This window comes from Hemitrygon akajei, chromosome 18, assembly GCF_048418815.1.
Source record: "Hemitrygon akajei chromosome 18, sHemAka1.3, whole genome shotgun sequence".
Lineage (NCBI taxonomy): Eukaryota > Metazoa > Chordata > Chondrichthyes > Myliobatiformes > Dasyatidae > Hemitrygon > Hemitrygon akajei.
Window position 1 is genome coordinate 14,973,632 of NC_133141.1, and position 22,800 is coordinate 14,996,431.

General features: G+C 40.5%; 1 protein-coding gene across 6 annotated transcripts in view; it reads left to right on the forward strand.

Annotated features, from left to right (window-relative positions):
* The first annotated feature begins 2,359 nt into the window (after positions 1-2,359).
* The window catches only part of ikzf4 (IKAROS family zinc finger 4), a 179,050-nt gene continuing 158,609 nt past the window's right edge, over positions 2,360-22,800 (forward strand). For 3 of the 6 annotated variants that reach the window (XM_073070934.1, XM_073070935.1, XM_073070936.1), the window contains exons 1-2: positions 2,367-2,499; positions 3,029-3,152. In XM_073070934.1, the coding sequence (XP_072927035.1) occupies positions 3,099-3,152 (54 nt within the window). In that variant the 5' untranslated portion in view covers positions 2,367-2,499; positions 3,029-3,098. Of the gene's footprint in view, positions 2,500-3,028; positions 3,153-22,800 lie in introns of all 6 variants that reach the window. The other 3 variants (XM_073070938.1, XM_073070939.1, XM_073070937.1) reach the window with 2 other exon arrangements.

The following is a 22,800-nucleotide window of genomic DNA, read 5'->3' on the forward strand; positions in this document are numbered from 1 at the left end:
TGTTCACCTTCTGCAGCCAGAGCAACAACCATTCACCAGCACTCTGTTGTCTGTTGCTTAACCAGCTTCATGTCCCTGCCGCTGTTGTTCCTTCTGTGGCACCTGCTTTCACTTTACTGAGAAGCCTGTTGTGTGGCACCTTTTCAAAAGCCTTCCTTCAGTCACAAACACAGTATAACTGCACTACCCTCCTTTTGTTACCACATCCAAAAGCCCTCAAATTGGTTAAGCATGATGAACCCTAAATAAATCCTTGTTTTAGTTAATTATTCCAGATTATCCTTGATTAACATCTCTCAAAACTCCTGTCACTGAAGTTACACTGACTGCCCTGTCGTTTCCGGGCTTATCCTTGCCATTTGGTACCTGAATCATCTCTTCCTTAAAGACATTTCATGTTCATCAGTGTACTATCCCAAAGTTGCATCTACAAGTCTGAGAGTCTGTCTCTCTAGCAATTGAAATCCAATCACTATTCTCCCTCCCTTCCTGTGTAGCTAAGCTGTTAGTGGTGCCAAGTTCCTTGTGGTGCTCGTATCCAAAAGGATACAGCATATTATTCATGCTCAAACTTCATGTATGTTAATGAACTGAAAGGTAATAAATAACTTTTCAGTGACTCTTTTAGCATTTCAGCAGCTTTTAAATTGCTGAAAATAATTCTGGGTGAACATCATTGTGAATGGAACAGAGGAGCTTTCACAGTCATGATGCAGATATTATAAGTGGCTTCTGGGGCTGTCCAAATTATTTGTCTTCAGTCTCATGTGAATTCCATCTAATGATCATCACTCCAGCTGCTTGTATCCCTTCTGCTATGTGGTCAAAGCTTAGGTGACCCTTGAGGCAGAGCATGTGTTATCTGGAGTTAAAATCTGGATGCCACATTAAATTGCTAAATTTCCTTTGTCTTTTTAATCATCTGGATTTTATTAATTATATTCCTCTGAATGACACTGGAACAACCCAATGACTCCATCTTTTGGATGAAACATTGAATGAGGGCATTGTATGATCTCTCAAGGTAATGTGAAAGGTCTCATGAATATTTTTAAGAAAAGCATAGATCTCCTCAAGATCCTGAGGTCAATATTTAATATTAAATCACCACTGGTAAATAAAATATCTGATCATTATTGATTTGTTGTTGTAGCTATTGCATTTCCTGCATTATAATACTTCAAGATAATACTTCCCTGCTGTAAAGCATTTTAAGATGTCTTGGCAGGGGTCATCAAAAATGCTATATAAATGAAAATCTTTCCTTAAGGGTTTTGTTAGGGTTACTTCTAAAAGTCAAAAATAAGTTGTTGGAAGAACTCTGAGTTGGGCAGCATCTGTATTTTTACTGAGTTAAGTATTGTATGTAATTAGTTTTGCTACAACAAGTGTATGGGACATTGGAAAAAAAGTTGAATTTCCCCATGGGGATGAATAAAGTATCTATCTATCTATCTGTGAAGTTTTGCGTTGAGATCCTGTATCAGGACCTTGTGCCAGCCAACGTTTCCTCTAACTTTTGTTATTACAGCTGCGCGGATCAACCATTGCTCTGAGCAGGAAATTTTTATACGGCCAGAAAATTGCGCAGTATTTCCAATGTTTTTGTTTTGTAATATGCATACTATGAATATTTGGAATGAATAGTTGCACAGCAACAAAAACTATATGAGCAGGAGCATTTCAGTTACTGTTGGCCGCACACTTGCGCAGCTTAGAGGGAACAGTGGGCCAGCCCTTAAGCAGGGTCTCAAACTGAAACATCAATTATCCCTCTGCTCCACAGATGTTGGCTGAACTGCTGAGTTCCTCCTGGAGTTTTATTTTGCTTCAGCGTCAGCAGTTTCTTAGATAAGAGGTTGAAGTGATGATAATATCCTATTTCCAGTCCAGTCTGACCAACGGTGGATTCAAGGAATAGATGTTTATACTTTATGGTAGTTGGTTCACATAAGGGGCCATTCTACACCATACTGGTCTCAGATTAGTGTTGTCTATTGTTCACTTCCCAACCAGTCTCCTTACTTTACAATCCCAGTTTTTAATTGGTTCTCCTGATATTGATGTAATTAATTCAGTCCTTGAAGCTCTGTTTGGGCAACTTGACCTGTAAAACTTGTGGGATTGTTTTAAATCTACTCTTTTAATTATCCAGAATTAATGGATACAGAGATTTTGGATTTTCAGTCTCGGTTCACTGGAAACAGTGTTTTACTGACGTCGAAACGAGATCCAGTGAATTTCAGAATTCCAGTGATTGGCGTTGGTTCCCATAACTATCTTTGTTTCCGCAATCTGCTCCCTGCCCTTGTTCCCGGAATGAATGGATGTGGTGGAGTTCGACCGCTCGGCCTGATGGTGCTATGAATCGGTTTTTGGTCTCTCCGCTCGCTTCCCTGGCGCTCGGAAGTTATGGCGGAAGTTGTTCGCTGACTGGAATTCAATCGCTCGAAGCTGAGCGAGGGAATGTCGCTGTACTCGTAAACGTTAATTCTTGAGGTAAAAACCGGATCTTAATCCGTTAGAAAGGGGATGTTTTGTTCCTAACCCCAACGGTCCATAAAATGTCGGCGTGCGTCGCGCTGTCAAGAGAACGAACCCAGGGCCTAAGGTTTATTTCACTATTATTTTTTTGAGGGAAGAAGCAAGTGTTCCTTTTAGGAATGTACCTGCTTTAATAACGAATCTTGTTACCTTGTTTGCAATGCTCTCTCAATTTTCTTAAACACTGAAGTGTGATTTGAAATTGAATTTGGAGGCATTTGTCGGCTTTTCTTAGTCAACCGCACCTGCTACCGGAGGTCCCGCCTTTCCTTTGTGGTCATTGGCGCCTCTGGGGAATATTAGTACAGTGATTGGACAAAGACACTGTCAGTTGTTGAACTAGGGGCGGGATGTCTGGCGCAATTAGTGTGAGTTTACAATGGGTTCATAATAAAAAGAATGTGTGTCTAATTTAATTGAAAGTGTGGTTCTGCTGTAGTGGAGTTATAGGTGTTGTTGTAAGTTAATCTGTCCTTCTCCCCAGAGGAATCCGATGATAGCGATAATGGCTCTGAGACCTGTAGCTATTGAGTGCTGCAGGTGTGTTGTCAGTCATGAAGATCTCCCTCAGAGAAGTTAAAGCCAGCAGCAGTGCAGTTTTAACTACGGTAATTATTCAGCATGGACATAAGATCCATTTAGAAAGGTTGTTTTATGTGACTTACGTATGTATTCTCTCCCTCCTTCCCCCGGTTGTTCAGTTGCCCAGAATGAGGCCTTTTTGTATGACAGCAAACCCTCGCCTGTTGGCAATTCAATAAATGTAGAATGAAATCTTAAGTTTTGCATGGTGAAGGTTCCATACTTAAGATCTAAATGCAGTATTGTCAAAATCTGCATATCTATGTAATTTTGATGTTTTGGTTATGCAAGTATCATGGATGAATCCCCTTAGAAGGCATTTTTGAATAAATTATGTAAAGCTGAAACTCCCATATTGCAACTGCATTATATAATGAACATACTGCCCAGCATTTGTATGTAGTTTTAGTAACTGGTAGTTACAAATAGTCCTTAAACAAAAACAATGGAATTGAGATGTGAAATGTGACATGCTATCCCTGTGATCAGCTAGTTCATTTTCATTGTTAAGTTTCAACTTACATTCTGTTGTTTGTTAAGGTTTTGATATCTAAATTATAGCAACTCTATTTCGGTATTATGGATTGATAAGTATTCACATCACAAGTGGCATATTTTTCTAAGTGCTCAGAAATTATGTGCTGCTTTTATTACTTGTTGGTTTCTGAGTACAAAATTTAATTTTTTTAAAATATCCACACATCTGTATCACTCTGCACGTCTTTAAGGCAGTTGCCAAATTTGAATCGCCCTCCATTAGCTGATTGAGTTTAAATGTGGCATTATGGATCTGTGGTATAAGTAACAGAGACAGTAAGGTTTCAGAAGCTGGAGTAAAAATGTGGCTGGTAGGGCTACTCACAATACTAGAGACCCAGATTCAGTCCTGACCTTAGGTGCTGTCTCTTTGGAGTTTCTGTGTTCTTTTTGTGACTGCATGGATCTTTCCCAGGTTTTCTCCCACATCTCAAAGGTGTGCAGGTTGGTTGGTTAAATGACCACTGTAAATTATCCAAGTGTGTAAGGAGTTGATGGGAATGTGGGGAAAATTCTTAAAGATGTGTTTAATGTTACATTAATATAAATGGGTGGGCTTGAGAAGGCTGTTTTTGTGCAGTATGTCTTTATGACTAAAATAGTCCTGTATTGGGTTCAAAAATGTATATCCTGTTGGCAAACACAATAAAGCTATTAAATGGAACTAGGTACCCTGTTTTTTGTGTAACTACTATAAATTTCAACATTAATGAAAGTTTTACAAAAAGCTTTTATTCTATTGATGGAAGCAACAATTGGGAACAGTATTGCTTTATGATTTTAGAAATGTTCCCTGCAGTGTTACTAACTTGTTAGAATATCACAAGATGACAACTTGTGTTGCTTGGTTAAGGTCTCTTCAGCAACATCTTCTGTTGGTATGTTGTATCACTCCAAAGTCTTTGTGATTGTAGCGCTAAAGTAAATTTCACTGATATTTTGGAGTGATTGCTGGTGTGCTGTGCAATATTCTCATCATGTTCCTGAAATATTTGCTGTTATTTCTGAACTCTGTTCTTAACAGTGGTTTGTCAAGTACTGTGGATGAAAGTAAATGGTGATTGAAGTTGGCAGCAGTGGGAAAGGTTTTCCACAGTGTGGTTATAGTTGATTTCTATTTGGTTAAGATCAAGGACTGACAATCAGGTTATATTAGCATTCAGTCAGTTAGTTCTGGGTAATGGTCTGCTATATTCAATGTTGGAGCAGCAATTTGATGACTATTTACCACATTGGTATTCCTGTTGCCAAGGAACACAGCAATACATTTCAATGATCAGGTCTCGGCTCAGCTGAGGATTGCACATGTATGATTAAGATAAATGCTGATGTAAAACTGTAAGGAGTATATTCTCTGTTTTTGTACTTGCCTTAGGTGAATGAAGTGCTTGTGCTGCCTGGAACAAAAACTTGTTGCTGATGTATCCCTCTTTTTTTCCTATTGACTTCCTACTTGTTCCTTTGTTCTTATAATTTTGATTTTACATTTTAAACCTGCAAGTCACTCTAGTATGATGTGCACACATTTGAAACCAAGTACATTTTTTTGGTGGAGTGGGCAGTAATTTGACCAGGGTGGGCAGATGTAATCGTATTCGTTTTTAAATTCATTCATTCTTGTCGGCAGACCCTTGGCTGGATAGATTGTCACATTGAGGGTGCACACTTTTAGTGGTAGCGCTCCGCAATGCTGCCATTGGTGATGAGGTGTAATTGCATTGTGATGTTTACATGGAGGTTTTTCCACTTTGTCAATGTAACCACAGAAATTTAAAATGGAAAAAGTTGATAGGGGTATGCAGTGGTATGATTTTTCTCTTGCTGTTGAAAAAAAAATTATTGCCCGTGGTTTAAAATTTTGTATATTATTGTGTATATTAAACTTGTCAACGTTGTAGTAAAATTAACTTTCATTTATGTTTTGAAGTCATCAAACTTAAATACTGATTGAATATTTCCCCTTTTAGATTTCAGATATCTGTGGTGTTTAAAACATAATATAGATCATAGAAGAAAACAGCACTGGAACTGGCCATTTGGCCCACAATACTGTGCCGAAACAGCTAAAAAGCAAATCAAAGATACCCAAACAATAATCCCTTCTACCTACACCATGTCCATATCCCTCTATCCTCCTTATATCCATGTACCTATCCAAAAGTTTGTTCTTTGCTTCAATTTTTGTTTGATAATGCTCAATCTTTTTTGATGATAAGTTTATTTTTATTTTTATTTAATTCATTGCCTCTTCCACTGAAGAACTGCCCATCTCACAGCTCTGTTGTTCCGTGAAGTTTTGTCCCTTTTGCCCTGCCCATTTTTATTGCTACCTGCCATCATTGTTCTTATTATGTAGCTTTTTCTAAATGTACAGCCACTCCACTCTTAGTGTCATAGTAGTTTCAGATCTAGTGTCTGTGTCTGACTGTGACCTCTGTTCTCTCATTATAAACAAATCCAGTTCTCCAGTTGACTGTAGTGTGGGTGATAATAACTTGGAGCACTACAGCATAGAAACAGGCTATTGAGTCCATGCCAGTCTGGTTTTTTGCCTCATCCCATCTGCCTGCACCCAGACCATAGCCCTCTATACCCCTCTCATCCATGTTTCTATCCAACCTTCTCTTAAATGTTAGTGATGCTTCACTACCAGATAAACTCAACACCTTCTATGCATGCTTTGAAAGGGAGAACACAACTACAGCTGTGAAGATCCCTGTTGCACCTGATGACCCTGTGATCTCCGTCTCAGAGGCTGATGTTAGACTGTCTTTAAAGAGGGTGAACCCTCACAAGGCAGAAGGTCCCGATGGAGTACCTGGTAAGGCTCTGAAAACCTGTGCCAACCAACTGGCAGGAGTATTCAAGGACATTGTCAACCTCTCATTGCTATGGGTGGAAGTTCCTACTTACTTCACAAAGGCAACAATTATACCAGTGCCAAAGAAGAATAATGTGGGCTGCCTTAACGACTATCACCCGGTAGCACTCACGTCGACAGTGATGAAATGCTTTGAGAGGTTGGTTATGACTAGACTGAACTCCTGCCTCAGCAAGGACCTGCACCCATTGCAATTTGCCTATCGTCACAATAGGTCAATGGCAGACGCAATCTCCATGGCTCTCCACACAGCTTTAGACCACTTAGACCACACAAACACCTACGTCAGGATGCTGTTCATCGACTATAGCCCAGCATTTAATACCATCATTCCCACAATCCTGATTGAGAAGTTGCTGAACCTGGGCCTCTGTACCTTCCTCTGCAATTGGATCCTTGACTTCCTAACTGGAAGACCACAATCTGTGCGGATTGGTGATAACGTATCCTCCTCGCTGATGATCAACACTGGCGCACCTCAGGGGTGTGTGCTTAGCCCACTGCTCTACTCTCTCTATATCTATGACTGTGTGGCTAGGCATACATAGCTCAAATACCATCTATAAATTTGCTGACGATACAACCATTGTTGGTAGAATCTCAGGTAGTGACGAGAGGGCGTACAGGAGTGAGATATGCCAACTAGTGGAGTGGTGTCACAGCAACGACCTTGCACTCAACATCACTAAGACAAAAGAGCTGATTGTGGACTTCAGGAAGGGTAAGACGAAGGAACACATACCAATCCTCATAGAGGGATCAGAAGTGGAGAGAGTGAGCAGTTTCAAGTACCTGTGTGTCAAGATCGCTGAGGATCTAACCTGTTCCCAACGCGTTGATGTAGTCATAAAGAAAGCAAGACAGCGGCTATACATCATTAGGAGCTTGAAGAGATTTTGCATGTCAACAAGTACTCTCAAAAACTTCTATAGTTGTACCATGGAGAGCGTTCTGACAGGCTACATCACTGTCTGGTATGGAGGGGCTACTGCACAGGATGGAAAAAAGCTGCAGTAAGTTGTAAATCTAGTCAGCTCCATCTTGGGCACTAGCCTACAAAGTACCCAGGACATCTTCAGTAAGTGGTGTCTCAGAAAGGCAGCATCCATTATTAAGGACCTCCAGCACCCAGGACATGCCCTTTTCTCACTGTTACCATCAGGTAGGAGGTACAGAAGCCTAAAGGCACACACTCAGCGATTCAGGAACAGCCTCTTCCCCTCTGCCATCTGATTCCTGAATGGACTTTGAAGATTTGGACACTACCTCACTTTTTTTAATATACAGTAATACATAATTGATTTACTTATTTATTGTTATGTTTTATTTTATTTTTTATTATTACTTTTCTCTCTCTGCTAGATTATGTATTGCATTGAACTGCTGCTGCTAAGTTAATTGCACGTCACATGCCAGTGATAATGAACCTGATTCTGACATCTGCCACTTCTGCTGGCAGCTTATATCACACTTGTACCATCCTCTGAGTGAAGAAATTCCCTTCAGATTCCCCTTATACTTCATAATTCACCCTAAACCTATGACTTTTAGTTCTAGTCTCACCCAGCCTGAGGGGGGGAAAAGACTGTAGGTATTCACCCTATCTATACCCTCACAGTTTTGTATACATCTATAAGATCTCCCCTCATTCTTTTTTGCTCCAGCTATTCAACCTTTCCCTATAAATCAGGTCTTCAAGTCTGGCAACATTTGTGTGAATTTTCTCTGCACTCTTTCAAGCTGCTTGATATCTTTCCTGTTCGTAGGCGACTGGAACTGCACATAATACTTCAGATTTGGAATGTTATGCTGAAGTTGTTTAAGATGTTAGTGAGGTCAAATTTGATCAAGGCTAATGTGTGAAAAGTTCTCTTTACAACTGTATCTACCTGTGATGCCACTTTCAAGGAATTATGGACCTGTATTCCCAGATCCTGTTATTCTACTGCACACCTTGGTGTCCTACAGTTCTCCATGTAAGACTTTAACTGTTATGTCCAGGATGGTCGACTGATGTGGTATTTGCTGTTGCCCAGAAAACTGCACCTTTTAATATGCCATTTGGTTGACTCCGGTCTCTAGTGAAATATGATCAAAGCTTAAAATTCTAGTGGAACAAAGGACTTGCCCTGCACTCCCATTTCAAAGAAATTGAATAGATCAAAGCATTCCCCATTCATTGCCATTGTATAGAACTCCTTCCTGATCCATGTATAAAATATTTTTCCCTACAATGCCACCATTTTGTGCCCCCCCTCACCAAACTTTCACGTAACCTATTCGACTGGTTTTGAAAGCTCAGTATTGCAATACTTGGAAGCAACACTGTGTGGAAGCCTGGCACAACTCACACAAAATATTGGAGGAACTCATCAGGTCAGACAGCATCAATGGAGAGGAATAAACAGTCAATGTTTCGGGCTGAGACCCTTCATCAGGACTGATTGGAATAGGTAAGAGTGGAAACTAGTGAGAGAACTCCTAATGACCCGCATTGTGGAGGAGAGAGTTTGGATATGGATGGGATTGTCAACCTTGATAATAAACATACAGTCTTAGTGATGCAGGATGCCATTTGAAACTGAAACTGGAATTTGTGGAAACCTTTATTGGCAAAATATAAATGTAGATTTAGGGGAAAGGCAGGCGTGGAGGTGAATTTGGGAGGTGACGTGTCTGCTAGAAAAAGATTAGTTTATCAAGTGTAAGAGAGGAAATTGAGGATGGGGCTTGGAATTACTTGTGTTGCAAATTAGAATGAGGCCAGAAAGGAAAGTTGAGTAGCTGGTAATTTAGTGTATTTAAATCTGATCATAGGGAGATATGGCTCTTGTGAGCTTTTGGGACTCTGTGGTTAATGTTTTATGTGCTATTTTGTTTTTTTGCACATTGGGTATTTGACAGTCTTTGTACAGGTTTTTTTGTGTGTTCTATTGTGTTTCTTTGTTATGCAGCTGCAAGAAGACAACAAATCTCAAGGTTATATACAGTATAGGTAATGTACTTTGAACTTTGAAATTCGAGAGGTGGTAGGGAAACTAGAAAGTGGATAGAGGATGAGGATCAGGACTCAAAGATCAGAGGGACATTTCACAGTGAGCAGTTGGTAAATAGCAAGAGGCAGTTGAGGTAGTAGTCTCTGTTTTAGAGCTCCATTTGAAATCACTATGAGCATGTTGAGGAGGATAGCAAATCATTTAAATAGATAATTTGTTGTGTAAACAGGGTGTCAGGCCTTGCCTGGTCTCCAAGATATTGGGGTGTGTTGGATTATTTTGATCGAGGGTGCATGGTTGGAAAAGATATATAAATGGCGAGGGTTTAAAAAAAAATACTCAGAAGTGAATTTGTTAGCATGACTGTCAGGTCATCAACTTGAAATGTCCTTTCACTCTTTACAGATGCAGCTTGGCCTGCTGAGTATTTCCAGCATTTCTGTTTTTATAATGCACTTGCAGATTTTATTTCTGGTTTTTAGGACAGAAGCAGTAATTGTGGATGAACCTTGTCAATTGGACCTAATTGAAAGCAAGTTAGCAGCTTGGATGCAACTTAATGCTGAATCTGACTAAATAATGACTGGTCCACCCCCCCCCCCCCCCCATTGGCAGTATGTCTTTGAGCACATTGGAAGAGCAAAGTTAGGAAGACAGGGCTTTGTTGAAACTGTGAGACTGTCTTGCAAAGATCTGATGCTTGTCCTTGGCTAATTGAAACTATTTTGCACAATATAAGTCTGGTGTAGCTTGCTTGGCTTTATTAGTCCTCTGTGAGCCACTGAAGTCTCAATGTTTTCTGAAATCAAGGCCTATGTTAAGAATTTCCAAGATGGGTCCTTTTTGGGGGAACCACCATTGTCTTCCTGAGCAGCAGATGTTCCTACTCTAGAGTTTTTACTACCGGTAATTAAAACAATAGCATTTGCCCCAGAGTGTGGCAGAGACTGCATCAGGGCTAACCTATACTGGGGAATAAGACAGTTGGTAGCAGGCAGATAGGCAAATCTGATTGCATTTCCTGGATCACTGGAAGCAAGGTTGAGTTCACTTTTGATGGTACTTCTGTTCATTTGTTTAAAAAAAAGATGCAGGATACCTGACAAAGTTCAACAATGGAGTATAGTTTGTAGTTCATTTAATGTTTGATTTGAATTGACTTCATTATTTACATCCTTCAAATACATGAGTAGAAACCTTAACGTTGTCTACGTTCAAATGTGCAATTATAGTAATTTATAATAAATATTATGTACAACAGGCTAGTCAATATAGCATAAAAATACAGTAGCGTCAGCATGAACTAACCAGTCTGATGGCCTGGTGGAAGAAGCTGTCCCGGAGCCTGTTGGTCCTGGCTTTTATGCTACAGTTCTGTTTTCCAGATGGTAGCGGCTGGGACAGTTTGTGGTTGGGGTGACTTGGGTCTCCAACGATCCTTTGTGCCCTTTTTACATACCTGTCTTTGTAAATGTCCTGAATAGTGGTAAGTTCGCATGTTTCAGTGCCAGCTGAAACACCTATTTTCACAATATATGCAAAATCATTTAGCTCTTGGATATATTTTCTTTAACCTTAGTTGTTGTTTGGTCACTCTGTGATCAAAATTAGTGTTATTGAAACAGAATAACCTGGAAAAATACTGCTTTCCAATCAGGCTGTGATACAACCAGTCAGGATACTATCCACTGTGCATCTATAGAAGTTTGTCGATGTTTTAGATGATGTGCTGAATCTTTGCAAACTTCTAAAGAAGTAGAGGTGATGCTGTGCTTTCTTCGTAATTGCATTTGCAAGCTGGGCCCAGGACGGGTTCTCTGAAATGATAACACTGAGGAATTTAAATTTGCTGACTCTCTCCATCTCTGATCCCCTGATGAGGTCTGGCTCATGGATCTCCAGTTTCCTCCTCCTGAAGTCAATAATCAGCTCCTTGATTTCACTGACATGAGTGAGAGGTTGTTGCTGTGGCATCCACTTAGCCAGATTTTCAGTCTCCCTCCTGTATGCTGATTCATCACCCCTTTGATTGAGTCAATGACATGGTGTCGTCAATAAACTTAAATATGGCATTGGAGTTGTACTTAGTATTGGTGTTGAATGCAGAGCTGTAGTCAATGAAGAACACCATAATGTATTTATTTTTACTGTCAGATGTTCCTGAGTTGAGTGAAGAGCCAATGAAATGGCATTTGCTGTTGACCTGTTGTGCTGGTAGGCAAATTGAAGAAGATCCAAGTCACTCCTGAGGCAGGAATTGACGAGCTTCATGCCCAACCTCTCGCAGCACTACTTGACAGTGGATATAAGTGTTACTGGATGATTGCAGGTTACCATGCTCTTCTTTGGCACTGGTATGATTGAAGCTTGCTTGACAAAGGTAGTTACCCCAGACTGCTGAAGCAAGAGGTTCAAGATGTCAGTAATCACACCAGCCAGTTGATTAGCAGAGGTCATCAGTACTTGGCAGGTACACTGTCTGGGCCAGATGCTTTCCGTGGGTTCACTTTCCTCAGACACTGAAATCATAGAGTTGTTTGGGGCTGTGGGAGTTTTTGAGGTGCCTCCATGTTCTTTTGGTCAAAGCAAGCATAAAAGGCATTGAGCTTATCTGGGAGCTAAATCTTGTTGTACATTCTGTTGTTGGTTTTACTTTGTAAGAGGTGATAACAACATTCAAGTCCTGCCACAGTAGTCGATCATCCTTCATTGATTTAAGTTAGGTCTGGAATTTTCTCCTTGCATGTGAGATGGCTTTCTGATGGTCATATCTGGACTTCTTGTACTTTTCTTGGTCACTTGATGCAAATGCCACCAACCTAGTCCTCCGCAGATTGTGGATTTTTTGGTTCATCCAGGGCTGGAGAAAACTGAATCACTTTGTGGGGCCACACTCGTCCATGAGTGTCTTTATAAAGTCCGTGATTACCATGGAAAATTTATTCAGATTCTCTGCATCTTTGAACGTGGCCCAGTCCACTGACTCGAAGCATTCCTGTAATGGCTCCTCTGCCTCCCACGACCACCTCTTTGTTGTCCTCCCTGCTGGTGCCTTGCTCTTTGGCTTCTGCAGTATGCAGTATGCAGTATTGAGACATAGTTGTCTAATTGCAGGATAAATGCACAGTCTAGTAGTGTTTGCTTTCAGAATTTGTACTTGGCTGAAGTGTGTTATTCATAAAAATTCTTAACATCAAATGGTTGTCATGTGATATTTGATTCTCTCCTTTTCCAAAATAAATATTACTTGTGAGACTTGAAATTTTTGCGCTCATTCCTGAATAACCATTTGGTTTAGCAGAAAAAAGTAAGGTTGGAAAATCGTGGCATCATTGATGTAAACAAATATATTATATTCATTAATAACAATTTATCCTTTAACAAACTTGAAAGGCCATTAAAAAGATGATGCTTGTGTTTATATGTATATGTGTGTGTTTGTATCTGTGTGTGTGTGTGTGTATGTGTGTATATATATATATATATATATGTGTGTGTGTGTGTATATATATATATATATATATATGTGTGTGTGTATATATATATATATGTGTGTGTGTGTGTGTATATATATATATATATATATGTATATATATATATATATATATATGTATATATATATATATGTATGTATATATATATATGTATATATATGTATATATAATGATGTTGATAGACCTAATAACTAGAAGCAGATGTGACAATCACTTGCTGAATCATAGTATTGAAACATATTTAATTTAGCAGATTGGTATAGTTGCAGTTGATGCAAAATAAAAAGACAATTTTCTATTACAATTCCATGTGAATTACTCAACCCTTTTATCTGAGCAATCACTCTTTAAGTGTATGGCAGTATGGTCTCTTGGGGCAGAAGCATATAATTTGCTATCAATGGTGTTGCTAAATGTGAAAGACTAATAACTATGTACTGCCAATTAGCAGCCTTAGTTTGTTGTTTAGTTTTGCTACAGTTGTTTGGCATTGAACCTTGTTCTTCCATTGTGCTGGTGATTTGCACTGGTTTCCCAGCTCCCGATGTATTACATTTAAAATTCTAGTTTTTAAAATCTTCTGATATTGCCTGTATTCATTTCCTTTACTGTGCACCTGTTTCCATCAGTACAGGGTTTCTGTTTGTTTATTTATTTAGTGATGCAGCATGGAGTATATCATTCTGGCCCTTTGAGCCACGCTGCCTAGCAACCCCATAACCCCAATTAACTCTAACCTAATCACAGGACAATTTACAGTGACCAGTTAACCTACCCAGTAAGTCTTTGGACTGTGGGAGGAAACCATAGCTGCTGGGGAAAACCCATACATTCCATGGGGAGAACAAACAGAGACTCCTTACAGAACAGTGCAGGAATTGAACTCCGATCTCCGGAATGCCCCAAGCTGTAATAGTGTTGCACTAACCCCTACGCTACCAGACCGCTCAAATTTCCTCTGACTTTGCCATTACATGATTTGATTTCCCATGATTAGTCCATTCCCACTGCACCCCTGTTAAACACTTGTTAAAACTTGCCTCTAACCAAGTTTTCTTAACATTACATTTTACCGTTCTTAAGCTCTCTTTTCTTGATTTTTGGATTTTTTAGCGGAGCATCTGGGTCTTGGCCCAAAACATCGATTGTACTCTTTTCCATAGATGGTGCCTGACTTGGTGAATTCCTCCAGCATTTTATGTTTTTTGCTCGGATTTCCAGCATCTACAGATTTTCTCTTATTTTTGATTGGCATCTGCTGATAATGTAACATAATATAGCGAGGTCAAGGGATATGGGGAGAGGGCAGGAACGGGATACTGATTGTGTATGATCAGCCATGATCACAGTGAATGGCAGTGCTGGCTAGAAGGGCCAAATGGCCTACTCCTGCACCTACTGTCTATTGTCTATAATGCTCTGTAATCCATGTGGCTCACTTGTGCACCACATGTACAAATTAATCATTGGAGAAAGCTGTCGAATTATATATTGCACTGAGTGAAGGTGTATGTAACAAATTGAGAGTGCTATCTTCTAGTTCCTGGCAAATTGCTTGCTGTAAGGAGGATGTCTTCTGTTGATATGGCTGGTCTCAACTTTCTACCAGTTTGGAGAGGGTGTAGTTAGGATGCAAGTGATCTGGCTCCCAACTATAGTTTGTTGCTTCCTACTGGAAAGTGCACATTGACTGGGAGCTGAAGGAAGTTTGGCTGAGGTGTCCTGAAATCGTCTTATTTTGACATTTTCTAAACTAGAAGTTAAAGTTTCTGGAGTTTACGTAGCTGTTACATACAAATCCACTGACTTCTACTGCTCTTCCTACTGTCTCTTGTAACAATGCCAAGCCCTTTTCACAGTTTCTCCATCTCTGCCACATTTGTTCTTGAGATGAAGCTTTCTATGCCATGGCATCTAATATATCCTTTTTCAGGAAACTTGGCTTCACTCCTACCTCCACTGTGGTTGATGGACCCTCTCTTGCATCTCTTCCATTTCCTGCACTTCTGTTCACACACCACCTCCCCCACACACCCCTGCCCACCGCCTGAAGGCAGAACAGGAAAAGCATTCCCTTGGTCCTTCTCTTTCGTCCTACCAACCTCCACATCTAGCACATCATTCTTTGACATTTTCTCCAGCTACAATGTGCCATATTTCAGTCCCCACTCCTTTCTCTTTTCTGCAGGAACCACACTTTATGCCTCTTTAGTTTGCCCAGCTCTGCCCCCTCTCTGCCAGCGTTTTAGCCTGAAGCTGTTGGAGATATAACACTGGTCCTTACACCCTCTATTCAAAGATCTAAACAGCCCTTCCAGGTGAGACAGAAGCTTGCATGCACCTTCTCCAATCTCATCTATTGCATTTGGTGCTCTTGATGTGTCCTGTCTACACTGGTGAGACCAAGCGGACAATAGGCAACCACTTTGTCATGCATCTGTAATCCGTTCATAATAACTATCTGGTTGCAAGCCATTTTAATTCCCCTCCTTATTCCCACTCCAACCTGTCTGTCCTTTGCCATCTCCACAGCCAAGGTGAGGCCAAAGAGCACCTTGTGTTCTGTCTGGATTGAACTCTCTAGTACCATGTTACCTGCTCCCCGTCTGCTGCTTTTCCCCCACTTCCTCTCATTCTGATATACTCTGGACCATCCACACCCCAAGTAAGTTTCTTATTTTCCCTTTTTCCGCACATTCCTCCTGCAAATTCCATTAAGCTGTAGCCCTTTGGCTTCACTCATCACCTCCCGATCTCTGTCACCATCTCCACCCTTCCCTCCCCCACCAAACTCCATCTGCCAATCAGACCCTTTCTCACTTACCAGCTCTTGCTCAATCACTTCCCCTTGCTTCTTATGGCTATCTCTGCTCTCTCCTCTCTTTCAGTCTAGTTGAAGGGTCTCAACCCAAAATGTTGACTGTCCATTTCCCTCCACAGATATTGCCTGACCTGCTGAGTTCAACCAGCAGCTTGTTTTTTTTTAACCACCTAGTCCCTCATCTTCACTTGTATGCTGCTGGTGGTGATTCACCTGAAGGGCATGCAGTTAATTAGAACACCAGTCTGCCAGCCTATAATCTATTCCTGTAACATCACCTCTCACATACAGTAATGGAATAGGAAGGCTAATTCCAGCAGGCCAAGGCATGGACGTATATTTGTGATTGACAAGTAAGGATTGCTAAGTTCACCTCTATCAAATTTGACAGTTACCTTGAGTTGGTCTCTTGCATTAGCACCTGGCAGATTTTTTTTTTGCTGATGAATTTCCCATGAAATATTGAAGTAGGTTGAAAATCAAAAAGCTGCATATGCTGTAAAGCTGAATGAAAAGTTGCTGGAAATACTCAGCATATCAGATATCTGTGAATGTACAGTACAGAAAGGGGCCATTAAACTCAAAAGGTCCATGCTGGCTCCCCACAACAAACACATCAATTCTGTTCCCTTATTATTTCCTTGTACAAACAAGAGAAATTCTGCAGATTCTGAAATCCAAGCAACACACACAAAATGCTGGAGGATCTCAGTAGGTCAGGCAAAATCTATGGAAAAGAGTACACAGTTGATGTTTCAGGCCGAGACACTACTTCAGGACTGAGTCTTGTCCATACTGCACCAACCACCGCCACTGGGCTATAAACGTGCAGGAACAGTGACACACACGGCTGAGGCTTGAACTAACAACCTTCAGATCACTAGCCTAAAGCCTTAACCACCTGGCCACGCGCCAACGCTTAGAAGGAAGGGGGAAGACACCAGAATAAAAAGGTTGAGATGGGAAAGGGGGCTAGCTGGAAGGTGACAGGTGAGGCCAGGTGGGTGGGAAAGGTAAAGGGCTGGAGATGAAGGAATCTGATGGGAGAGGAGAATGGACCATGAGAGAAAGGGAAGGAGGAGGGGACCCAGATGGAGGTGATAGGCAGATAAGGAAAGGTAAGAAGCCAGAGTGGGGAATAGAAGAAGGGAGGAGGAGGGAAAATTCTTTTAACCAGAAGAAGAAATCGATTTATTACATTAGCTGTTATATTTATTACAGTAGCTATTTAACCTACTTGTGTGCCTTTGGGATGTGGGGGGAAATCCACATGGTCACAGGAAAAATGTATAAACTTCATGCAGACAACACCCAATGTCAAGATCGCTCTATCTGTAAGGTAGCAGCAATAACTGCTGCACTGCCATGGATCACTCCCAGGTTGTTGTGGCTGTCACTCTTGCATTCAGTCCTTAGTTTGTTCTAAATTAATTGATTATGGCTGTGGTACTGCATTTGGCTACAGCACCTTCATACAAAATTAACTAACCACTGATGGGGGCATCTCAACATACCTTTTTCTCTCCACCCATCACCCTCTGCAACTCAATACACTTGTTGTTTTGCTTTTGCTGTTTTGATGAAGGGACCTTGAACCAAAACATTGACTTTTTTCTGCACTAATGCTGCTTTAAGCACTTTCAGTTTTTGGTTCAAATTTCCAGCAACAGCTGTTTTTTTTTTTGCTCCAATTCCTGATTGTTGCTCTTGGTTCCTGATATAAAATCATGTATCTGCATAGGGCTGAATTGGGCTGGGTTGTGGTGTTGGCAGGAGTTGTATATCTTATTTTTTGGTACATTTATGAAGGATAGTTATGTAGATACGACAGCCTTGGGATGTCAATTTTGTTGGCAAAAAATTGACAAATAGTCTTGCTTTTTGGCAATGGAAAGGTCAAGGTTGAAAAGTGTGTTTTTTCACATAACTCTTTATAGTTATCACTTTGTTGTGACAGATACAGTAAGATACCCTGGCCTGATAGTAATAATACAGCAAAGGTCACAAGTTCCTCATTCATACTTCCACAATTTTGTTATTTCCTGCAATAATACTTTTAAACCCTGAATATGGAGTGGCTTAATTACCACTTTCTACTTTCTGATTTCCCTTGTTATCTTTTATTCTTTATAATCTTGATATCTTGTTCTGTAGACATTGACTTTTCAATTTAATTTTTTTGTAATTTATAATGTAAGTATATACAAAAAAATCTAATTTCAATATACAAATGAATTCATTTTCCTGTTCACTTTAAAAAAAAAGTTGATATTTTGAGAAGTAACTTGGTGTGCTGAATATTCAGCAGTCTGCATTATAAACACATGGATACAATAATTGGGGATACTTGATGCTTGGATTAGGAGTTCTAAATGATGGAGGTAATTTGAAAGATTTAACGCAGAGGCATTCAGTCGCAGGAGTAATGAATAGATCCATTTGATCCTTTGGAATCGAATGACAATGGGAAAGGCTTGGTCCATTGGAGTTTGTTTATATAATGAAACTGCTTGGAAAAAGATATAACCCACTAAACTCCATTGCTTAAAAACTATTCTTCAGTCGGGGATCGACTTTTTTTGTTGTTTCATGTATTAGTAGCATGTCCTCTATGAACTGCAGCAACTCATTTTTTTTTAAATAGGTATTAACTATGTCACCAAAATCTTACTGTCATTCTGTCCCAAGATTGTCTGTGGGGAAAGATGCTGTAGAAAAGATGTTTATCTGATGAGATAATTTATGCACTAATTTTCAGTTGCTGAATGTTTAGTATATACCCTGTGTTGGTCTTTAAAATACATTACAAAAATAAAATTTTAACAGCTCTATGGTCGTATTTTGTAACTTACTGAAGAATTGTGTGTTTTTCTTCTGAATATGAGTTGTGACTTCTCTGTCCTTATCTCTTTAGTATTCTTTTCTTTAGGAAATAGAGACTTTATAGAATATTTATAACACAGGAGGAGGCCATTTGGTCCAATTAGTCTGTGCTGCTTGAAAAAATGATGCCCAATCTAATCTCAGTTTCCAGTGCTAAGTCTATAGCTCTGCAGGTCTTGGCTCTAGAATAGGGGTTACCAACTTTTTTTCATACCATGGACCCCTACCATTGACCCAGGTTGGGAACCCCTGCTCTAGAAATACTTACACTAATATCTTTGTAATGAGGAGAGGTTCTCTGCATCTATCTCCCTTAGTTCAGCAAGTGAATGAAAAATGTACTACTCATTTCTCTAATACAGGTTTCCCCCCGCTATCCGAAGGTAGAGTTCCTATGAAATTGTTCGTAAGTCGAAATGCTGTAAAGTGAAGAGGTAATTACCATTAATTTATATGGGAAAAAATTTTTGAGCATTCCCAGGCCCAAAAAATAACCTACCAAATCATACCAAATAATACATAAAACCTAAAATAACACGAACATATAGTAAAAGCAGGAATTATATGATAAATATACACCCTATATAAAGTAGAAAGATTGTATGTATGGTGTAGTTTCACTTATCAGAATGGGGGAGACAGCGAGACAAAATTGATTTGGAGAAAAAAATCGGCATGTATGCACCTATGCACCAATCCTTACAGACTGTGATCTCCCAGTGAGGAAGTTAAGGATCTGGTTGCAGAAGGAGGTACAGATGCCTAGGTTTTGGAGCTTGTTAATTAGTACTGAGGGTATGATGGTGCTGAGCTGCAATCAATAAACAGTAGCCTGACATAGTTATTGCTGTTATCCAAGTGATCCAAGGCTGAGTTGAGAACCAGTGAGGTTACATTCACTGTAGACCTATTACAGCAGGTCCAGGTCCTTGCTTAGGCAGGAGTTGATTCTAGCCATGACAAACCTCTTGAAGGACTTCATTACAGTAGATGTGAGTGCCACTAGGCAATAGTTGTTGAAGCTGCTCACCCTGATCTTCTTGGGTACTGGTATGATTATCTGTCTTTTGAAGCAGGTGGGAACTTCTGACTGTATCAGTGAGAGATTGAAGATGTCCTTGAACACTCCCGCCAGTTGGTTGGGACAGGCTTTGAGAGCCCTACTAGGTACACCACCATAGCCTCTGAGGGTTCATCCTCTTGAAAGATGTTCTGATGTCGGCCTCTGAGACGGAGATCACAGGGTCACCAGATGCTGCAGGGATATGCACAGGTGTAGTTTTACTCTCCCTTTCACAACGTGCATGAAAGGGAATGAGCTCATCTGGGAGTGAAGCATCACAGCCATTCATGATGTTTGGTTTCATTTTGTAGTAATAGCCTGCAAACTGTGCCAGAGCTGACATGCATCCAATTCCATCTCTAACCTCAAGGTTGTACCTGGACTACTTATGTAGTTCTGAATCACCGGTCTTTTGAATGCCACAGATCTAGTCCTCCGCAGACTGCGATTCTTCTATTTCATCCATGGCTTTTGGTTTGGGTATGTCTGGTATGTTCTCAAAAGCATGCATGCATTCAAAGGTTCAAATTTAATGTCAGAGAAATGTATACAATATACATCCTGAAATGCTTTTTCTTTATAAACATCCACAAAAACAGCGGTGCCCCAAAGAATAAAGAACAGTTAAACGTGAGAACCCCAAAGTCCCCCTTCCTGTGCATAAGCGGCAGTGAACTCCTCTCACCAGCAAAAAAAAGTGCATCAGTACAATCACTGAGTCCAAGCATGTGCTAAGCAATAGCTAAGTCACAGACCAAAGTTACCCCAAAAGCTTTGCATTTCATCTAAATTCAACAACCCACAAGTTCTCTCTCTCCCTGGCAAGGGAGAGGGGGGTGTCCCCCATTTTCACAGCGAGTGGGAGACATAACAACAACCTGCTGCTTTACAATCTTAAAAGTCTGTTTCGTCACATTTTTCAAGCTCTGTGTCTGAAGATCACAAAGACCTTGGGTCTTTGGGCCCACAGTGAAAGATTTTCAGGCCTCCCTGGCAACACACAAGTCTCTGCCATGACACCGACCCTCATTCCACCCATCTCCAGAACCCTGAGATCTTATGCTTCTGAACACGATCAAGACTCTCAGCCCAAACCCTTGGTGTGTCAAATAACGGCTAGTCGTGGAACCCCGAGAATGGGTCCCATTCCCGCAAAGAACCGAAGCCTGCGTGTAACTCCAGGTCAGGGTCTTCAAAAGAACCCTGAAAGGAAAAAATAAAGATATTAAAGGTAGAAATAGAGCTGTTTCTGAAGATGTAAGCAAAGGAGTCGCCGTCAGGTGCCATCATCCTTCCTAAGCAGGTCTTGATGAAATCAGTGACAACTGTGACATATACATTTAGATTGGAAGATGGATCCCTGAATATTGTACAGTCCTCTGACTCCTCTGTCTTCCTTGACCAGACCTCCTTGGTCCTCATCTCTGATGCTGTGGTCTTCAGTCGCTGCCTGTACCCTGAGAATAGAAGTACAGCCATGTGATCAGACTGGTATAACAGTGGTTAAGTGTGTTGGCTCCTCTGGTTCCACAGGTGGTATGTTAGTGGTAGTTGTTCAGAGACTTCAAGCTGGCCTGGTTGAAATCCCCTGCAATGATTGGGAAGGCATCAGGGTATGCTGTTTCGTGACTGATGATCACAGTGCTCAGCTCCTCCAGTGCCTGTCTGACGTTGGCCTGAGGTGGAACATACACCGCTTCCAGGATGATGGCAGAAAACCCCTTTGGCAGATAAAAAGGATGACATTTGACCACTAGATGTTCCAGGTTAGGTGAGCAGGACTGAGACCACGTCTGTGCACCACAATGAGTAAATCATGAAGCTACTCCACTTCTTCTGCCTTTAAAAGACTGAGCTGTCCTGGCTTTGCAAAGAATGGTGAGGCCATCGAGCTGCAGCGCTATGTCCAAAATGGTGGGGTACAGCCATGTTTCTGTGAAGCAAAGTCCATAATGTCCCTCTGGTACAGCAATCTTGCTCTGAGGTTCTCAGTTTTAATTCCTAGAGACTGTACATTCGCCAGCAAGTTAGTCTGGAGTGGGGGTCGGGGGTCTAAGGCCTCGGTGTTTCAATTGTACCTGTAAACCAGCATGCCGTCCCCACATTTTCTTAAAGGGCAACTGCACTGACAACCTGAGTCTGTAGTCTGGAGTCCACCAATTTTTGAGTACCGATAGATATTTCAAAATTATTTAAGGATCCATGTGCTTAAAGTTTTTTCACTCACTAGGCTCCTATTTATTGTAGATTCAGTTGTCTTGTTGCTTGTCCACAAATCCATCACCTCACTTTCATGATGAAATTTAAATTACCATTTTTCTGACCAAGTTCTCAAAATCTGTTTGCTTTTAAAAATCTTTCTTTGACATGATCATTCGTACTGACAATTTTTATGCCATGTGTAAACTTCTTTATCCTCTTCTCTACAATGGGTCTAAATCATATTAATATAGATTACAAAAATCAAGGCACTGTGTCCTGATCCTTGTAGAGTCCCTTCCAGTCACAAAACACCTGTCAACCATTATTGTTTGCTTCCTGCCACTGAGGCAGTTTTGGATTCAATTTGTCATTCTATCGTGGTTCCCATGGGCTTTTACATTTCAAATTGCAGCAACTCCTTGATGCAGCAGAGAGATTTTAGACTAACTTATAAGAATTCTCATTTTTGTAAGTATATTTTCTAACCTAAAGGTCTGAAAGGAATGTGATCAGGCTTGTAATTTGTATGAGTATCTAGAAAATGAGTAGTTTGTTGCTATTTAAAGCACGATGCTTGCTACAATACTGTGAATATTGTTAAACAAGTCAAAGGACAGGGCATTGCTTTTTGAGCAGCACAGCAACCACTTTCCATCAATTAATGTCCAATAAATATGTATGAGGTGAATTATCATCTCACCTTTTGAGGAAGGAGAAAATACTCAGAACAGTTGCTAGATGTATATGTCCCTTTTAGTGCACTTTGGTTATATTTAAAGTCTACTGGCCTGAGTTTG